This window comes from Gadus chalcogrammus, chromosome 7, assembly GCF_026213295.1.
Source record: "Gadus chalcogrammus isolate NIFS_2021 chromosome 7, NIFS_Gcha_1.0, whole genome shotgun sequence".
NCBI lineage: Eukaryota > Metazoa > Chordata > Actinopteri > Gadiformes > Gadidae > Gadus > Gadus chalcogrammus.
The window spans coordinates 13,306,973-13,323,420 of record NC_079418.1 but is presented as its reverse complement, the minus strand read 5'-3'; the positions used below and the strand labels follow the sequence as shown (position 1 = coordinate 13,323,420).

General features: G+C 41.6%; 2 protein-coding genes across 7 annotated transcripts in view; one reads left to right on the top strand and one right to left on the bottom strand.

Annotated features, from left to right (window-relative positions):
- The first annotated feature begins 911 nt into the window (after positions 1-911).
- gnb2 (guanine nucleotide binding protein (G protein), beta polypeptide 2) lies at positions 912-11,181 on the top strand. Its single transcript, XM_056594655.1, has 10 exons — positions 912-1,537; positions 3,568-3,649; positions 5,500-5,538; positions 6,227-6,333; positions 6,987-7,050; positions 7,736-7,898; positions 8,459-8,525; positions 8,613-8,814; positions 9,205-9,421; positions 9,815-11,181. Exons 2-10 carry the CDS (start codon positions 3,593-3,595, stop codon positions 9,919-9,921), a joined length of 1,023 nt encoding a protein of 340 aa, XP_056450630.1. The 5' UTR covers positions 912-1,537; positions 3,568-3,592; the 3' UTR covers positions 9,922-11,181.
- A 178-nt stretch (positions 11,182-11,359) lies between these two features.
- The window catches only part of mink1 (misshapen-like kinase 1), a 35,860-nt gene continuing 30,771 nt past the window's right edge, over positions 11,360-16,448 (bottom strand). For 3 of the 6 annotated variants that reach the window (XM_056594649.1, XM_056594651.1, XM_056594653.1), the window contains exon 31: positions 11,361-16,322. In XM_056594649.1, coding sequence (XP_056450624.1) covers positions 16,239-16,322 — 84 coding nt within the window. In that variant the 3' untranslated portion in view covers positions 11,361-16,238. Of the gene's footprint in view, positions 16,323-16,448 lie in introns of all 6 variants that reach the window. The other 3 variants (XR_008896074.1, XM_056594650.1, XM_056594654.1) reach the window with 3 other exon arrangements.

Below are 16,448 nucleotides of genomic sequence, written 5' to 3'. Positions count from 1 at the left end.
TTCTGTGTTTTGAACTAAACGTTTTTCTCAGACTGGCCTCAAACTCCACTTGATTTGATCATTTTCACATTTATTTCACACATTTGGTAAGGGTTAGTTATTTTTATGCAGGCCTACAAGGGTTAGGACTACTAGAACACTTAATTCCGCTTCATAATTACTATTGTTTGACAGGAGACAGACATAAACGCAGACATAGAGACAGAGGGACAAGCAGGCTGACAACAAGACAGAAGGACAGGCAGACAAACAAACAAACAGACAGTAAGACAGACGGACAGAAAAAAAGACAGACAGACAGACAGCTGACAAATACACAGAAAGACAGGCAGCCAATCAAACAGAGAGACGTAGTGACAGACAGACAAGACAAATAGACAGACAGACGGTCAGGGTACAATATAACGTTTTTAATTTGTTACAGTAGTCACAGCTATATCTAGGCTAGTTGTGATTGCCCCCTTGGGTGTGGATCTCACGGGATAAGCCATCTGCTTAATTACTGAGGTGCTCTGATGCTGAATACGCGGGGACTGGACTGAAGAGATGGGGGTTCAGCCAAAATAAGTATATTTGTTGTATTTGGGAGGATTAAATGATTCCACACAGATGATCTAAAAACTAAACAACAGGCTGATGAGTGGGTCCCAAATCGTTAGCGGTGCATAGTTTAAACCCTTCTTTGCAGCCTGTAAAATGGGAGTGGCAGCAGCGGGCTGGTGGGATACTTTCACAAGCGATTACTGAGGGATTTGTCGTACGTATTATTTCTGTGCGATTGATGATCGTACACATATTAAATTAGCCACCAGAAGGTGGCTTCTCAGTATAAGCTTTTTTTAAATATATAAATCGCACTCTATGTGTTTTCCTGGCTGCCCCAATATTTCTGATCTGATCTTTTAAAAATACTAAAAAACGTTTTTCTACGTGTTTATTATAGGAGGTCATTCATTTGTGGACGAGGAGGCGACAGTCATGAAGTGAGGAGAGGGAGGAGGAGAAAGCTTCACAGCACAGCAGACCAAGAGAGGAAGGAAGGAGCACAGGGGTACAACGTCATGAAAACGAGGATCTGAGTGGAGAAAAAAAGACCCGAACCGAGCGATCATATATGTAGTGGATGCACGGTTGTTCATTTAGCGAACGAATGCAGAGTAATTGCGCTTATTATGTCCCACTGACGGCCGTGTTTTGTTAAGATCTTAAAGACTGACCATTTTGGAAAAGGAATCGGCCACACAACAGCAGATCTCATCTCTACAAGAGCTCCCAGTACACGGAGATATGGATTGCCTGTAGCTCTGTCGTGTGCCTGTTATTCAACCTTTTTTTGGAGACCACAAAACCAACCATCGAGAACCAACAATTAGCCCCATGCATGGAGTAAACCGGATTGGCAATTCTCTGCACCTCGTTTTTTAATGAGTAAAAGGACATTCAATTTCTTCTTGCACTCGGGCTCCCTGTGAAACATTGATTCCCGTTTTTTTACACCAGGAAAAAAGGCAGCAAAACCCATCGGAGGCATTAACAGGTAGTCACCTAATAACTAGTTATGAGTGTAAAGGATGGATGGCTGTTGTACCGTGCAGCGATGGGCCTGTGATCGCTGCTATATTGTCGAGGGGTGATTTTACACCCGTTTTGCAGCTCTCAGTGTGTCAGAGAAATGTCGGGAAGGCCCTGGTTTCTTGCCGTGGTGGTCATGGATCAATATCGGCCGTCATTGACGAAGCTAATCTCGCTATTTAAATATTTAGTATTCCTCCTGACATTGCATGTGTGTCGTGATAGTGATAGCCCCAAGAAAAGTGTCGCCTTCTTTACCCCTATGGTCCTCAGATGGGTTTTATTTGGTTACTGCGGTAAAATTTGCAGTTCATGGGGGCTAAAGGAACCGAGTCCGGCCCCGATGCAATGCAAACCTCATCGATGGTCTTCTCATGTTGGGCGTTGAGCACAACATGATCCTTCCGACATAAAACGCGTACTATGGTCTCATATTGTACAGCTATTTACTGAGCCATGTATGCAGGTAAATGGCTTGTACTAATATCCTATGTTACCCATGATAACCCTGTGCATTTAAGGGGTGGGGCCAGCCCCAATAACATTTTTTTTTGCATCCTTTTCTTTTAAACCCACTCACATAGGTTACAGAAAACGCACTACAAGATAGCAGCGGTCATCATCGTTGAACGATAGGTCGACACGAGTCAGTAAAGCATCGAGCAATTCTCGCCGTTTTCCTAATCAGCGTCGTCATGGGATACCCGTGTCTTTTATGCTTGAGAAGGCCTTTTCAGAATGATGCTGGGATTTGCACTGCAACCCCCTGCACAAAATAATGAAATATTAGGACGTTGAATCAGTAGGCTTATGGTTAAGAATGTCTGATGGTATATTTCTTTACACGTTACAGGGTCCACATGCACTGTTAAAACACACACACACACACACACACACACACACACACACACACACACACACACACACACACACACACACACACACACACACACACAGGTATATGCACACATACATTTACACACACACACACACACACACACACACACACACACACACACACACAGGTATATGCACACATACATTTACACACACACACACACACACACACACACACACACACACACACACACTCACACACGTATACACACACACACACACACACACATATTTACACACACACATACAGATACACACACACACACACACACACACACACACACACACACACACACACACACACACACACACACACACACACACACACACACACACACACACACACAAACAAGGTACAGGGCTAATTTCTCATACCATCCACTGACCCAGTATATAAAAGGGGCAGTACAGTAGTACATACAATTTACATGTTTGTGTGAGTGTGTGTCTGTGCTCAGTTGCCTCATGCAAATCTGGGCTCATACATTGGGAAAGGTGCAAGTGTGGCCTTATGCAAAGTCGCCCTGCATTTCACCAAATAGCAGTCTGGGCACATTTGAATTGTTTCATCACAATGTAAATATATGTTCCTATAGGTGAATGTGCCACCGTTATCCACTTGGAACTAATGGGAGTTAGGATTGTATTAATCAAAGGAATATACAGTTTTACGCAGTTTCCTAGTACATTAAGCCTCACCCTCGTGTCTGAAAATCTGTCTTAGAAACCTTTATTGACATTTATAGGTTATAGTGGGAGATGGTCTCTTGATCCTGGGTTCTGGAGATTGTCTAACGAATTATTCTCCAAAATCAAGTGATGGATAAATATAGACAAGGGCAAAGTTATAAGGCCCTCGACCCATGTATAAAGATTGTTTAAAAAAGTAAAACCTTTTTAAAGTAATCATGGAATTATACAATTCCTAATAATTCCTAAAAATCTGTCCGGTACAGCAGGACTAGGTGGATACTAGATATAGTTTTTCTGCTAGACATCTGATCCATGTGATCAGACGTGTAGCAGGAAAGGTACAGGTACAGCGTGTGTGTTGATATAAAGATGTGTGTGTGTTGACCTTCTGTGCGTCTCCGCCAGGTGACCGGAGAGAACCAAGCCCAAGATGAGTGAGTTGGAGCAGCTTCGACAGGAGGCAGAGCAGCTGAGGAACCAGATCAGAGTGAGTATGCTACAGAACACATCTGGGGCCTCATTTGTAGTCTACATAACACATCTGGGGCGTCATTTCTAGTCTACAGAACACATCTGGGGCGTCATTTCTAGTCTACAGAACACATCTGGGGCGTCATTTCTAGTCTACAGAACACATCCGGAGAGCCACCCTCAAGTCTTTAAAATAAAAACATCTGGAGGATAAGGCTCCAGTCTCCAAAAACCAAAACTGTATATTAAGTAAAAAATATCTGTGTAGTATGTTTGTAGTCTCCTGGGTTACTCTAGAAAACAACTGTAAATTAAGTATACAGAGTTACTCTAGAAAACACCTGTATTTTAAGTATACAGAGTTACTCGAGAAAACATCTGTATCGTAACTCTACAGTTGCTCTAGGAAACAATGTAGAGTTAGTGTCTAATCTACAGAGTAACTCTTCAAAAGATCTGTATAGCAAGTATCTAGTCAACAGTGGTACTCTGGGAAACATTTGTATAGCAAATATGTAGTCTACAGTGTTACTCTATAAAATGCTTGTATAGTAAGTATCTGTAGATTACAGCGTTACTCTATAAAACACCTGTCTATAAAATACCCAGTCTATAGCCTGTTGTTTAACTCGAGAAAATACCCCCATAGTATATATAATGTCTAAAGTGATGCTGTTGAAAAAATCGATATAGTAAGTGTCTTGTTTAAAGAGTTTCTCTAAAAGACGTATAGTAAGTATACAGTCTAAAGTCTACAAGGCTACTGCAACAGCTGTAGTCTACATCCTACACTGTTATTCTCCTAAGCCTCTCAAAGAGTGGGTCAAACATCTGTCATTGAACACCGTATTGTAAAGTTACATCAAGGTGTTTATGACGCTGCTCTGTGATATAAGAGGCCTGATGGGAAACACCATAAAGACACATTAATATGTAATTTCAACCACAAAGAGTGCATTGGTGGAAGTAAGACTGAACATTGTTATCAAGTCATGGTATGGAAGTACTTGATGTGTCATACACCCAGGTGTCAAAGGTCCTTCATTTTTACCAATATGACCACATGTATAAAGACACATTATGAATGTGTAAACCTCTTAGTTAGAGTAAAAAGGATTCGATTTGCTGGCCTGATGTAGTAGCATTGCAAGTAAAATGTATTGTCTTGGCTTTGTAAGTGGATTCCAAATTAAACGATTAAAATGCATAGAAGTGAAGCACTTAAGTAAACAAAGTTTATGTTACCGAATTAAAGCTTATGTTACAAAATAACAGTTCATTCATGTAACTGAACAACAGGTCATGTTAAGTATACTGAAAATTTGAACAAATGACAGGTCATGATACAGAATCAAAGTTCATGTTACCGAATCACAGGTCACGTTACCGAATCAAAGATCATGTTATCAAACCACAGGTCAGGTTACCGGATCAAAGTTCATGTTACCGAATCACAGTTCATGTTACTGAATTACAGGTCATGTTATCAAAACACAGGTCCCTTTACCAAATCACAGGTCATGTTATCAAATCACAGTTCATGTGATTGAATCACAGGTCATGTAATCAAATCACAGGTCACGTTACCAAATACAGGTCATGTTATCAAATCACAGTTCATGTGATTGAATCACAGGTCATGTTATCAAATCACAGGTCACGTTACCAAATCACAGGTCACGTTACCAAATCACAGGTCATGTTATCAAATCACAGTTCATGTGATTGAATCACAGGTCATGTTATCAAATCACAGGTCACGTTACCGAATTACAGGTCACGTTACCGAATTAGAGGTCATGTGACTGAATCACAGGTAATACTATCGTATCACAGTTCCTCTGTTGTTGTTTTTTTGTGTGTTAGGATGCCAGGAAAGCATGTGGCGACTCCACCCTGACACAGGTAGGCGGCGCTACACTCACAAGAGCGGCATGGAACATGTCTAGTTGTACTCTACCAGTTCAGCTCCCATTTTACAGTTGAGGTGTTTTACATTCTAAGGTCTGAGATCTATGACCCCATTTACAACTGGCATTAACATGAGTTTTGGGCAAACGGATATGAATTGTATATTGCCAAAAACACATAAAAGACAGGTGTAAATGGGGGGTTAATATTTATAAACACTATTAAAGGTATAGAGATATTAAATACATTTTGGTGAAAACAAATGTATTAGTACTTAAAATCACAGTGTCTGATAAAGAAAAAAACAAGCAGTATTTGATGAATGCTGAGCATTTATTAACATTGAGACCATAATTATCAACTGGTTGCATCGTATTTGTTGTCTACTGCTAAATGATTAGTGAATAGTCAACTACTGCAAATACTATATGACATATCACACTTCAAATATCTACGGAATATCAAGTTTAAGGGACACCATTTACAAAGGTCTGTCACAAAGCATGACCCGAACGAAAACCCAAGGTAAAATGTCACGTCAGATATCGCAGCTAGCTTTTGGACCCGAGGATTCAAGTGATATGATACTGGAGGCAGCAAGCGGCGGTGACGCGTGCTGAGGCCGAGCAGGCGGCCTGCCACACAGATCAGGGTGTTAGTGAGTGGGTGTGGGTGTGGTCAGATCACCGCAGGGCTGGATCCCGTGGGGAGGATTCAGATGAGGACGAGACGCACCCTGCGTGGTCACCTGGCTAAGATCTACGCCATGCACTGGGGCACCGACTCCAGGTACCAATGTCAAAAACACCACTATTATTATCATATTTGTGTTATGCTATTAATACTTGTTCATAATAAGTAACAATGTTATTATCATACTTTTTAATGCTATACATAGACAATTTAGATCCCATTTGAGTTCTGTCTGTCAATATGCCTTCATATCAAATAACATTATTAACATTTATTACAGCAATTCGTAAACGTTCATGTCAAATAACATTAATATTATTAACATTTATTACTGCTATTCATATATGTTTATATTAAAATACAGTATTAATATAGTCATATTTATTACTGCTATACATATACGTTCATATTAATAACAGGATTAATATTATCATATTTATTACTGCTATTCGTATACGTTCATATCAAATAACATTTTTATTATCATGTTCATCACTGCTATTAAAGATGTTCATATCAAATACAATTATTCTTCATATTTAAGCCAGGTATCCTAGGACAGGATGTGGTGAACCCATTTTGCGCCCTAATAAACTGTATCAGAGTAATGCTCATCTGTTCTGTAATGTACACAGATGGTATTCCTATGACTCAATGGAAAGTGTAATTGGGTCATGCAGCACAAGCGGCCGACCTCTGCATGCCAGCAGAGATGGGATACGAAATGTTTAATTGTGTTGCTGCCACAGGCTTCTGGTCAGTGCTTCTCAAGATGGAAAGCTCATCATCTGGGACAGCTACACCACTAATAAGGTAGGACCTTCAGTCTGCAGTTACAGTACGCACAGTAGTATCACTCACCCTCCACCTCTTTCACCTTACTCTCACAATGCAGTGCCGGTTGTATTCAACGGGCAGCCAGCTGGGTCGTTAATGCTGAAAAAACGTGGAATTCACTATTCAGTGCCCCCACCCATTTAGCGTCCCGACCCAAGATGGCCACTAGGTGCTGAAGGCCCAGTGTCTTCGATGCAGTAGCCTCACCAGTACAAAAAAACAGCAGGTTTTACGACAACAACGTCTTCATTTTGAGTTCCCTTAGGCCGAATCCCAACGCCTCCCAACCCACATTTTTAACAGCAAAACATGTCTACCCATCACCTTGCATCGACTTTAGACGCCGTGTGGTTTTTACACATGCGCCTTAATCACCTTGCGGCCAACTTGACTCTAATCACTAGCTGGGTCGGAGGAACTGAATGTGGAGTTTGGCGTTCAGTTTGAACCGGAACGGAATCAAGATGACCGATGATAAAGCCGCATCATTATACTGAATGCACAGTTCCGCATTAAGTTGGAGCCAAGATGGCCGCCGGTCAGATGAATAAGGCCTCACCATTACACTGAATGTGGAGTTCTGCGTTTAATTGGAGCCGAGATGGCCGCCGGCCAGGCGAGTAAGGCCTCACCATGTCCCTCCCCCCCTCCCCCTGGTTAGATGCACGCCATCCCCCTGCGCTCCTCCTGGGTGATGACCTGCGCCTACGCCCCTTCCGGCAACTTTGTGGCCTGCGGCGGCCTGGACAACATCTGCTCCATCTACTGCTTGAAGACCCGCGAGGGCAACGTCCGGGTCAGCAGGGAGCTGCCGGGCCACACAGGTACGCCCCCTAGAGGCCCGGAGGCCTGATGCACTATGGTGGTTTCTGTTGTGGATGCTATGCCGTTCCCCACAGACCAAACGGCCTCAGTTAAGGTGTGCCCCGGGAGGGAGCCGGTTGTCCCCAAAGCCATAAAGAGGAAGGATTTAATTTACATGGGTAATTAATTACAGGGCCAATGCAAACCGTAATGAGGGGAGATGGAAGGTTCCGGTGAGTGGGTATTACAAGCTGTGCAGCTGTTTGGTCCAACAGTCGTGCCTTAGTTTAGTACTGTTTAGTTTTAGTTTTTTTGACATCGATTCGTCATGGTTCGATATAAGTACTTTTACCCTGGGGGGAGGGGGCTTGCAGTCATCTGCAAGGCAGAACATATTTCCATTTAAACGTATAAAGTTATATTTATCCTGTATCATGTTTTGGCAAGTATTGATCAGTCCAACAAGGAGATTTGTATTCAACTGCACTATAATATTTACAAGAACGCTCTGAAGCTAAACGTTAGCATTAGCATCTATGCGTCCAATAAGACTCATAATCCCCGGGTTGTGTGATTCCAGGCTACCTGTCCTGCTGCCGTTTCATCGACGACAATCAGATCATCACCAGTTCAGGGGACACTACATGGTGAGAGGGCCGCCGTCCACAGACCACACACAGGGAGAGAACAACAACAGTCTGACTCACTAACATGTCCCCCCCCCCTGCTCCCAGTGCATTGTGGGACATCGAGACGAGTCAGCAGACCACGGTGTTCTCGGGGCACAGCGGTGACGTCATGAGCCTGTCCCTATCTCCCGACTTCCGCACCTTTGTGTCGGGCGCCTGCGACGCCTCCATCAAGCTGTGGGACATCAGGGACAGCATGTGTCGGCAGACCTTCACCGGCCACGAGTCCGACATCAACGCCGTCTGCGTGAGTGGACACGCACGTTAAAGGAACACATAGTTTGGAAGAAGACTGTATTACTGTTTGTCTCTTTAACAAAGTAACGACTACAATAAGTAGCACAGCCCAATACAATGTCTTGAATATGAAGCACAGAGTAGCAGGGAATTTTTGTACCAATGGGGACACAACTGCCCCTAGAGGCACCTTGGGGTACTGCGGAGGGTTCTGTGTTTCTCACTAAAATGTTAATATTTGCCTACGTCTAATGGTAATAATTCATGCAGATCCATTGCAAAAAATAGGTTAACCCTGATATAATGGCGACATACAGGCTGGAAGAATGGGCTGAGATCCCGTCTAGGGGGTTCATTGAGGTAGAGAACCAACCCTTTTCCCTCCGCCGGTTGTCCCCAGTTCTTCCCCAACGGCAGTGCCTTCGCCACGGGCTCGGACGACGCCACCTGCAGGCTGTTTGACCTGAGGGCGGACCAGGAGCTCAGCCTGTACTCCCACGACAACATCATCTGCGGCATCACCTCCGTGGCGTTCTCCCGCTCCGGCCGCCTGCTGCTGGCCGGCTACGACGACTTCAACTGCAACATCTGGGACGCCATGAAGGGCGACCGAGCAGGTCGGTGGCGCCAGACACACACCGGTACCCCAGGGGCGTTTAGAAACACTTACCCGCAGTGCTTTAATGATAGTGAAATAAGGATGAAGATCATTAAAAGCGGCAATCTGAGCAATTTGAAGACATCCACGGGCCAGGTTGGTAGAAACAAGGGGTTAAACTATAGCAGGCAACCGTTACTTAATTCAGCCCGATCCACGGGCTCGCTCAAAGAGGGGTTTATATAACTTTTTTCGGATTCAGAAATAGTGGATTTCTGAAACCCTGATGAAACATCAGTCCCTGTTTGAGCTGATCGCTCACTAACAGAAGAGCGGGTTCTTATGGGTTCCCCGGGGGGGCGCTGCGTGCTGCTGGGTGGGGCCTGACACTGTGCTCCTCCCCGCTCCACAGGGGTCCTGGCGGGCCACGACAACCGCGTGAGCTGCCTGGGGGTGACGGACGACGGCATGGCCGTGTCCACCGGCTCCTGGGACAGCTTCCTCAAGATCTGGAACTGAGCTGGAGGCTCCCGGAAAAAAAACCCGCACGCCGTTCTCCACGCATATCGACGACGACAAGACACAACACACACACACACACACACACACACAAACACACACAACACACACACAGAAGACACATGCACACACACACAGACAGACCCCCTATTCACACTTTGGGAACACATAGTTTGCACACTGTATTTACACTGTACGTAAGATAACACACATACAAACATTATACTGTACATAATATGTATGAGAATTAGGTATGAGTTTGCACAAATACACCAATTTTCTTTTTTTTGTTGTATGCAGTAATGGTCCACAGGAGTTTTTGTTCACAGTGCCCACGATAATTATACCATTTTTTAAATGTGACCAAAATTAGCCTTTAGCAGCCCATCCACCAATAGAAACGTTGGATTTTAAATTCTTTAAGGCAAATTTAACTCCCAACAAAACACATGGACGCTCAAGAGAATTAAATCAAGATAATTCCCACAAACACTAAAAATATCGGGAAAGGCAAGCGTTTACTGTTAGGTCCAAAATGCACTTCCGAATGATTTCCCGCCGTTTTGTGCCCAAGTACAACACATTGAGCGCGGGTGACATTAAGTAAAATAAGAGACGGAGGTTGTGAGGAAGGGAATCATCAACGTTTATTACTACTGTGAGTGGCCATTGGGAGTATAGAAGACGATACCGTCCGAATAATTGTTTTTTAATTTTTGTTCTGGCTCACAAAAAAGGCATAATGTAGTTAATGTTTTTATAGGTATTTACACCCACATCTATGATTGTTTTGACTTTGAAGTTTATGGTTATTATTATAATTATTATCATTTTTAAACTTTATTCTTATTTTCATGATTTCCCTGTGTGCCTCAGATACACTAAGGATTATGAATGATGAAATTAAATCATGAACTCAATGAGATGAGATTCTTAAAGAGGTAGAAAAAAAAATAAAGATATCTTAAAGAAGCAGGGGCCAATATTCATACTTTGACTTTGTCAATATATTATGTCAATTTGATGGTAGAACTGTACATACTATTAATAAATACACATTGTCTCTCTTGCCAGCTCAAGTGTTGTTTTTGTAATTCGGTTTTGAACCTAAACAATGACTTCAATACACAAGTAAACTGCACACACGCCAATAAAACAGTATACGGTAGTCTTGTTGGAATTTCTTATGTATACTAATATTGCTTCAGCTATAGGACCAATAATGCCATGGAAATTAATGAATATTCAAAGACTAAACTAAACTAACGGCGATTATTATTATTTTTGATTATTTATATTTGGAGCATCACTTCAAAGCTGAAGAAATATTTTATTGGATTTACAAAAAGGCTAAAAGCAATATTCAAAATGGTTTATAAATAGATGAATTGCCTGCCGGATTAGTCAATGAATTGAGTTTTTAATACTTGTTTAAGAGACAGTTTTAAAATGACTAGAAATGTATAACGTTTCTGTGAATACAAATATCAATTTAATTTCAAATACAAATGCTTCGCTAAAATATTTTCCACTCTGTCGACCCCTAGAGGTCGATAGTAGCACTAGCAGTACTCTTATATTCAGTAGGCCTATATTATAATATATCTAAGTGTTCCCCATATTCTGAACTCGCCATAGATTTTATCATATTTTTCCTCGAGACACATTTTATAGATTGCAACGATACAAATCACCAGAAATGTTTATGGGGTATCAGCTCTAAAACGTATTTTCATTAAAAATTCCATAAAGGAACAATTTCATTATCTAATAATAACTTAGGTGTGGGTAGATATTCAATAAGCATGTTTGATGATATCGAGCATTCATGATTTGAAATACTTAATTACACTAAAAACAAGAGAGGCCCCCATAATTGAGATCAATTGATTTTATTTCTTTCAAACATTTCTGTGTTAAGACATTAATGAGTTCAACACAATCTTGAAAGTTCAGTCTATGAAATACAATCTTGAGTTAACCTTTCACAAGTAACACAGACACACAAACATACACACATACTATAACATTGCAAAGATGTAAAAAAAAAAAAGAAAGAAGAAAAGTTCTTAATAAAGATGACATTTTCCTGCGTCCTCCCTGACCGGCAGTCATCAGGAACAGCTGCGTTCGTGGTTTCAGAGTTAAACACAACTCAACGGAGAGGAGCGCTTCGTTTTAATATGCTGAAACGCGCTCTCTCTACAACCATAAACCGCTCCCCGTGTTTCGACTCTCATACGTCATAAAGGCAACCTCTGCGATCTCCTTCGATAAAAGCAAAACCTAGAACAGGCATCCCAAATCGTTGAGTGATTGTATTATTATTTAGCGACGGACCATAATAATAAGCGATTTCTCGATGTTAATAGCAAAACACAGTACAGAACGGACCTGCATACACACAGTCTGTCGAAGACCACCAGACACACACGATCCAGAGGGTAATACAGAGATGGACAGCCAAATTGGGATAAATATATATTTTAAAACACCACTAATATTGCTTTTTAAAATCCCTCTGTAGGCCTACCACACCGCCCCACCTGCCATAGTGACTTCCCCTTCCTGGCCTTCAGATTAAGATAGGCATGGATCACAAACACTGTAGCATGTTCATCTTGAAGCTTTGATGATATGTAGAAGAGCCTTTGCCATATTTATACATAATCTCTCTTCATACAATGGGCTTTGAATTTGAAAAAGTTTGTAAAGTGCAATTCAAATATTGGATTTGGTGCGGCAATGAGCCACGTGGGAAACCGCATTTTTTGGAAGCTTTGGAAACGGAAAAACCGCATCGTATGGGATATGGAAGTTCTCAAAGACAGAATCCATTGGAATAGGCCTAGATGACACGTTGACGTCATTCAACAAAGTTTATAATGCAGTTGCAAGCTCGAACAGTAGAGGGCGACTATGTTGACGGTTTACATTTTAATGAAAGGCTTCTATAAAAAGTGACATCAAAACATGCAGACATTTCCACATTCAACCAAGTGGGCGTTAAAGATTATTTTTTAATGAATTCAGAAAAAGCAATACAGATAATTTTTTATTATTACTATCGTAGCAAACCATCAGAATGATTCTAATTCAATGGCAATTTTTTTTTTAGGTGACATGTTTGATAAAAAAAACATCTAATGACATTCTTATACCCAAACCCTGAATAATGACAAAAATTGAAAAGCACAAAGTCTTAACCTTATTTTTGTTAAGTCTGAACTTCATTCAAAGTACAACGTTGACCTCATTGAACACAAAGACATCACCAAAGTATCCTTGCCCAATGATAACAATAATCCACATGGCTTTGTGTCTTTGAAGGAATGAGTCTCACCATGACACCCAAGATCTGTTTACAGCCAATAAAAATCCAAGACACACGTCGTCTCTTCTCTGATTGGGTATAGTCCAATATAGCTTTGCTCCCACTGCTTTAGAATACATTGTGCTTGCATTGATATAACCACACATAGTTTTATACAAATACAAATCTGTTTCATATATGTATATCAGTTTTCCTTCTCTCGTTATATAGGCTAATTTACATATGCTTTAACAAAATAGTTTAGAATATATTAACGCAATTTTCCTAACTTATGATTAAACATCAACAATATAAAAGAATAACCATTGTCTTTGTTATACATCGAGACCAAGTATCTACAAAAAAATACGACATCCGATTTGTACTCGATTTCTTTGAGCACAAAAACTAACCGACAATGTTTTCCATCTATGGCTTTTTTCTTCTGAACGTAAATTAACTTGTTTCACACCTTTCTGAAGAGCAATTAAACCGTCAGACAACCTTCACACAAATCCCCTATTTTAACTACATTTCATTTTTTACTTCTATGTATATTATATATATATATATATTCAGGTATATTGTATTTATTGATTTGACATTGTCAAACAATCTTAATTCCCTCTCTTTCTGTTCCTTGCTGTTCTTTTTAAGTGCACTTTACTAAGTACAGGACACCATTCCCACGAGCAGCCCTGTGTTCCGGGTGCATTCCCTCATCATGGCGCTCCTAGTAAGGGAAGGGGATAAAAAGTCTTCCTTACACCGCAGACCCCCATTCTTCCTAACTCCAAGGCACTGCTAAGACTGTAAACATGGCAGACGAGGATTAGAAATGAGGCTTGAATTAGGATTGCTTTAGGATTGCCGCTATGTAAATGCTAACTATGACGCTTGAACCGAAAGTCATGGCACATATTGGATATTAAGGACTGAAGCACATTCTGGAGCGGGGGTGCGTTACACCCCTTTGATTCAGCGGGTCATCGAAACATGAAAGCTTATTATTTTTTATATATATTTATATCTATATAGATATATACAGATATATATATATATGGTTTTAAAGTGAAAGTGCATTTCATTTACTTTTTTGTAATATAAGCTATTTTAACCTCATTATCTTTCAACTTTGCCCTGAACACGTGGAATATTATTGTTGACTACATCTCCTTGAACACCTCTGTATTCATCACAAAGCGGAGATTCCTTTCAGAAACGTAAAAGCTTGCACCTAATTTTCTGATAACGCACAACATTATTTCACGGGTGTATTCCTAGCAAAACAAATATATTTTCTTATATGCCATGGCAAGTATTTTCAAAGTGTTGAAAGGAATTCTAGTTTGTGATCAATAACACGAGTCTGCTTGTTGCCAGAATATAACCTACGCCTTTGGTGGCCCAGAAACTAATTGGTACCTCGATAACGGACAGTGTCATGGACTCAACCGCACCCGAGTCACACACACACACACACGTCTTGTTCTGGAGAGTTCCTCAAAGGAAAGTCTTCTGTCGCAGTATTACAAAGCCGGAGAAAAGACAGGAGTATGAGAAATGTTACTCGTGATTACACTCATCTACTACTGCAACCCTCAACCAACACATACAAAATCCACGCTATCGACTTGATCTAAGGAAACTGAAACACGATATAGATTAGATCGTTGTAGAAATTTGTTAAAACAATTTTGAACCATAAAGTATCTCTCCGTCCCCAAAAGTCAGTTTGTCTCGCGCAGAGACGTCTGTTCTGTATTTTATGAAAGCGGTCGTTTCTTGTCAAGCAAAATAATCCACACCAATAGCATATATTGCATTATGATAGCAATATCATTACAGTAGATTAAAATCAAGAATATCAGTAGGCTAATACCAATACAGAATCACTACATATAAATATTCAATCATTGCAGGTATCCTTGTAAATCTACGACAACAAAAGAAAGTTTAGATACAATCCGGAGAATTCCAGGAAAGGACTTCAGCTCAAAACCCTATGTAAAGAAATCACAGCCAAACATAACGTCTCATTCTTTTGGAAATGCTAAACTACTCTTTAATCGTGTGTGAATATGGATGATTATTTTGATATTCATCTTTCAAGTGTGTGTGCTGAAGCATTCGGGGCTCCGCAGCAGCCAGCGTTTGAAAGATCGCCTTGTTTGCAATTCAGACTCAGAAGAGAGGTCAGTGAAAAGAAAAGAAAAGCCAAAACAGAACGCCCGACGGCTGGATATATTACCCGTCGACGTCAGATGACTTATTAACATCTCGGATACAGCAGGCTACTTGAAACTCCCCAGCTTGTAATATTTGTACCGATTTATTTCACTGAAGTCCCCCCCCAACCGTGCACTTGGGGGGGGGGGGGGTTCAAACTACGGCCCGCTGCCCGGGCCAATCACTGTTCGGCTGCACGCGATACTTCCTGTTTTGGTTCCCTGTAAAAACCGTCGACTACGACAACGGTGTGCGAGCCACTCAGATCTCAAAAAGGAAACGTGTATTTACAATTTTAATCTCCACACATTCATATAAAGCTCCTCCCTTCAAAACACACAGCCACCGAGGAATGTCCTAACAGAACAAAAACGAATACAACTCAATAACGAGTGACTTCAAAAGAGAACCGAACAGAGGCGTCAGGAGAACTATTTACATGACTTGATTCCACATGGATGCCGGTCGGGGGCCACGTTTAACGGCCCCTAGTAGGGGCCTGATTCTCTTTCCGTCAAGGGTCTCGGGAGGGAGGTTGAAATGTATTTTTGAGAAGTTTTACGCTCAATTTGTGTGTGTGTGTGTGTGTGTGTGTGTGTGTGTGTGTGTGTGTGTGTGTGTGTGTGTGTGTGTGTGTGTGTGTGTGTGTGTGTGTGTGTGTGTGTGTGTGTGTGTGTGTGTGTGTGTGTGTGTGTGTGTGTGTGTTGGGGAGGAGACGTTACATGAGGACGGGGTCTCGGCCCCCTTCGGCAGCTCCTCCCCTGGGGGGCCCCCTTCACCAGTTCATGATGCAGTTCCTGTTGAGGGTCATGAAGTACACCTGGCTGCTGCCCCCCGACCGCACCGAGGCGAAGAACACCTGGAGGACGGACACACACACACACACACACACACACACACACACACACACACACACACACACACACACACACACACACACACACACACACACACACACACACACACACACACACACACACACACA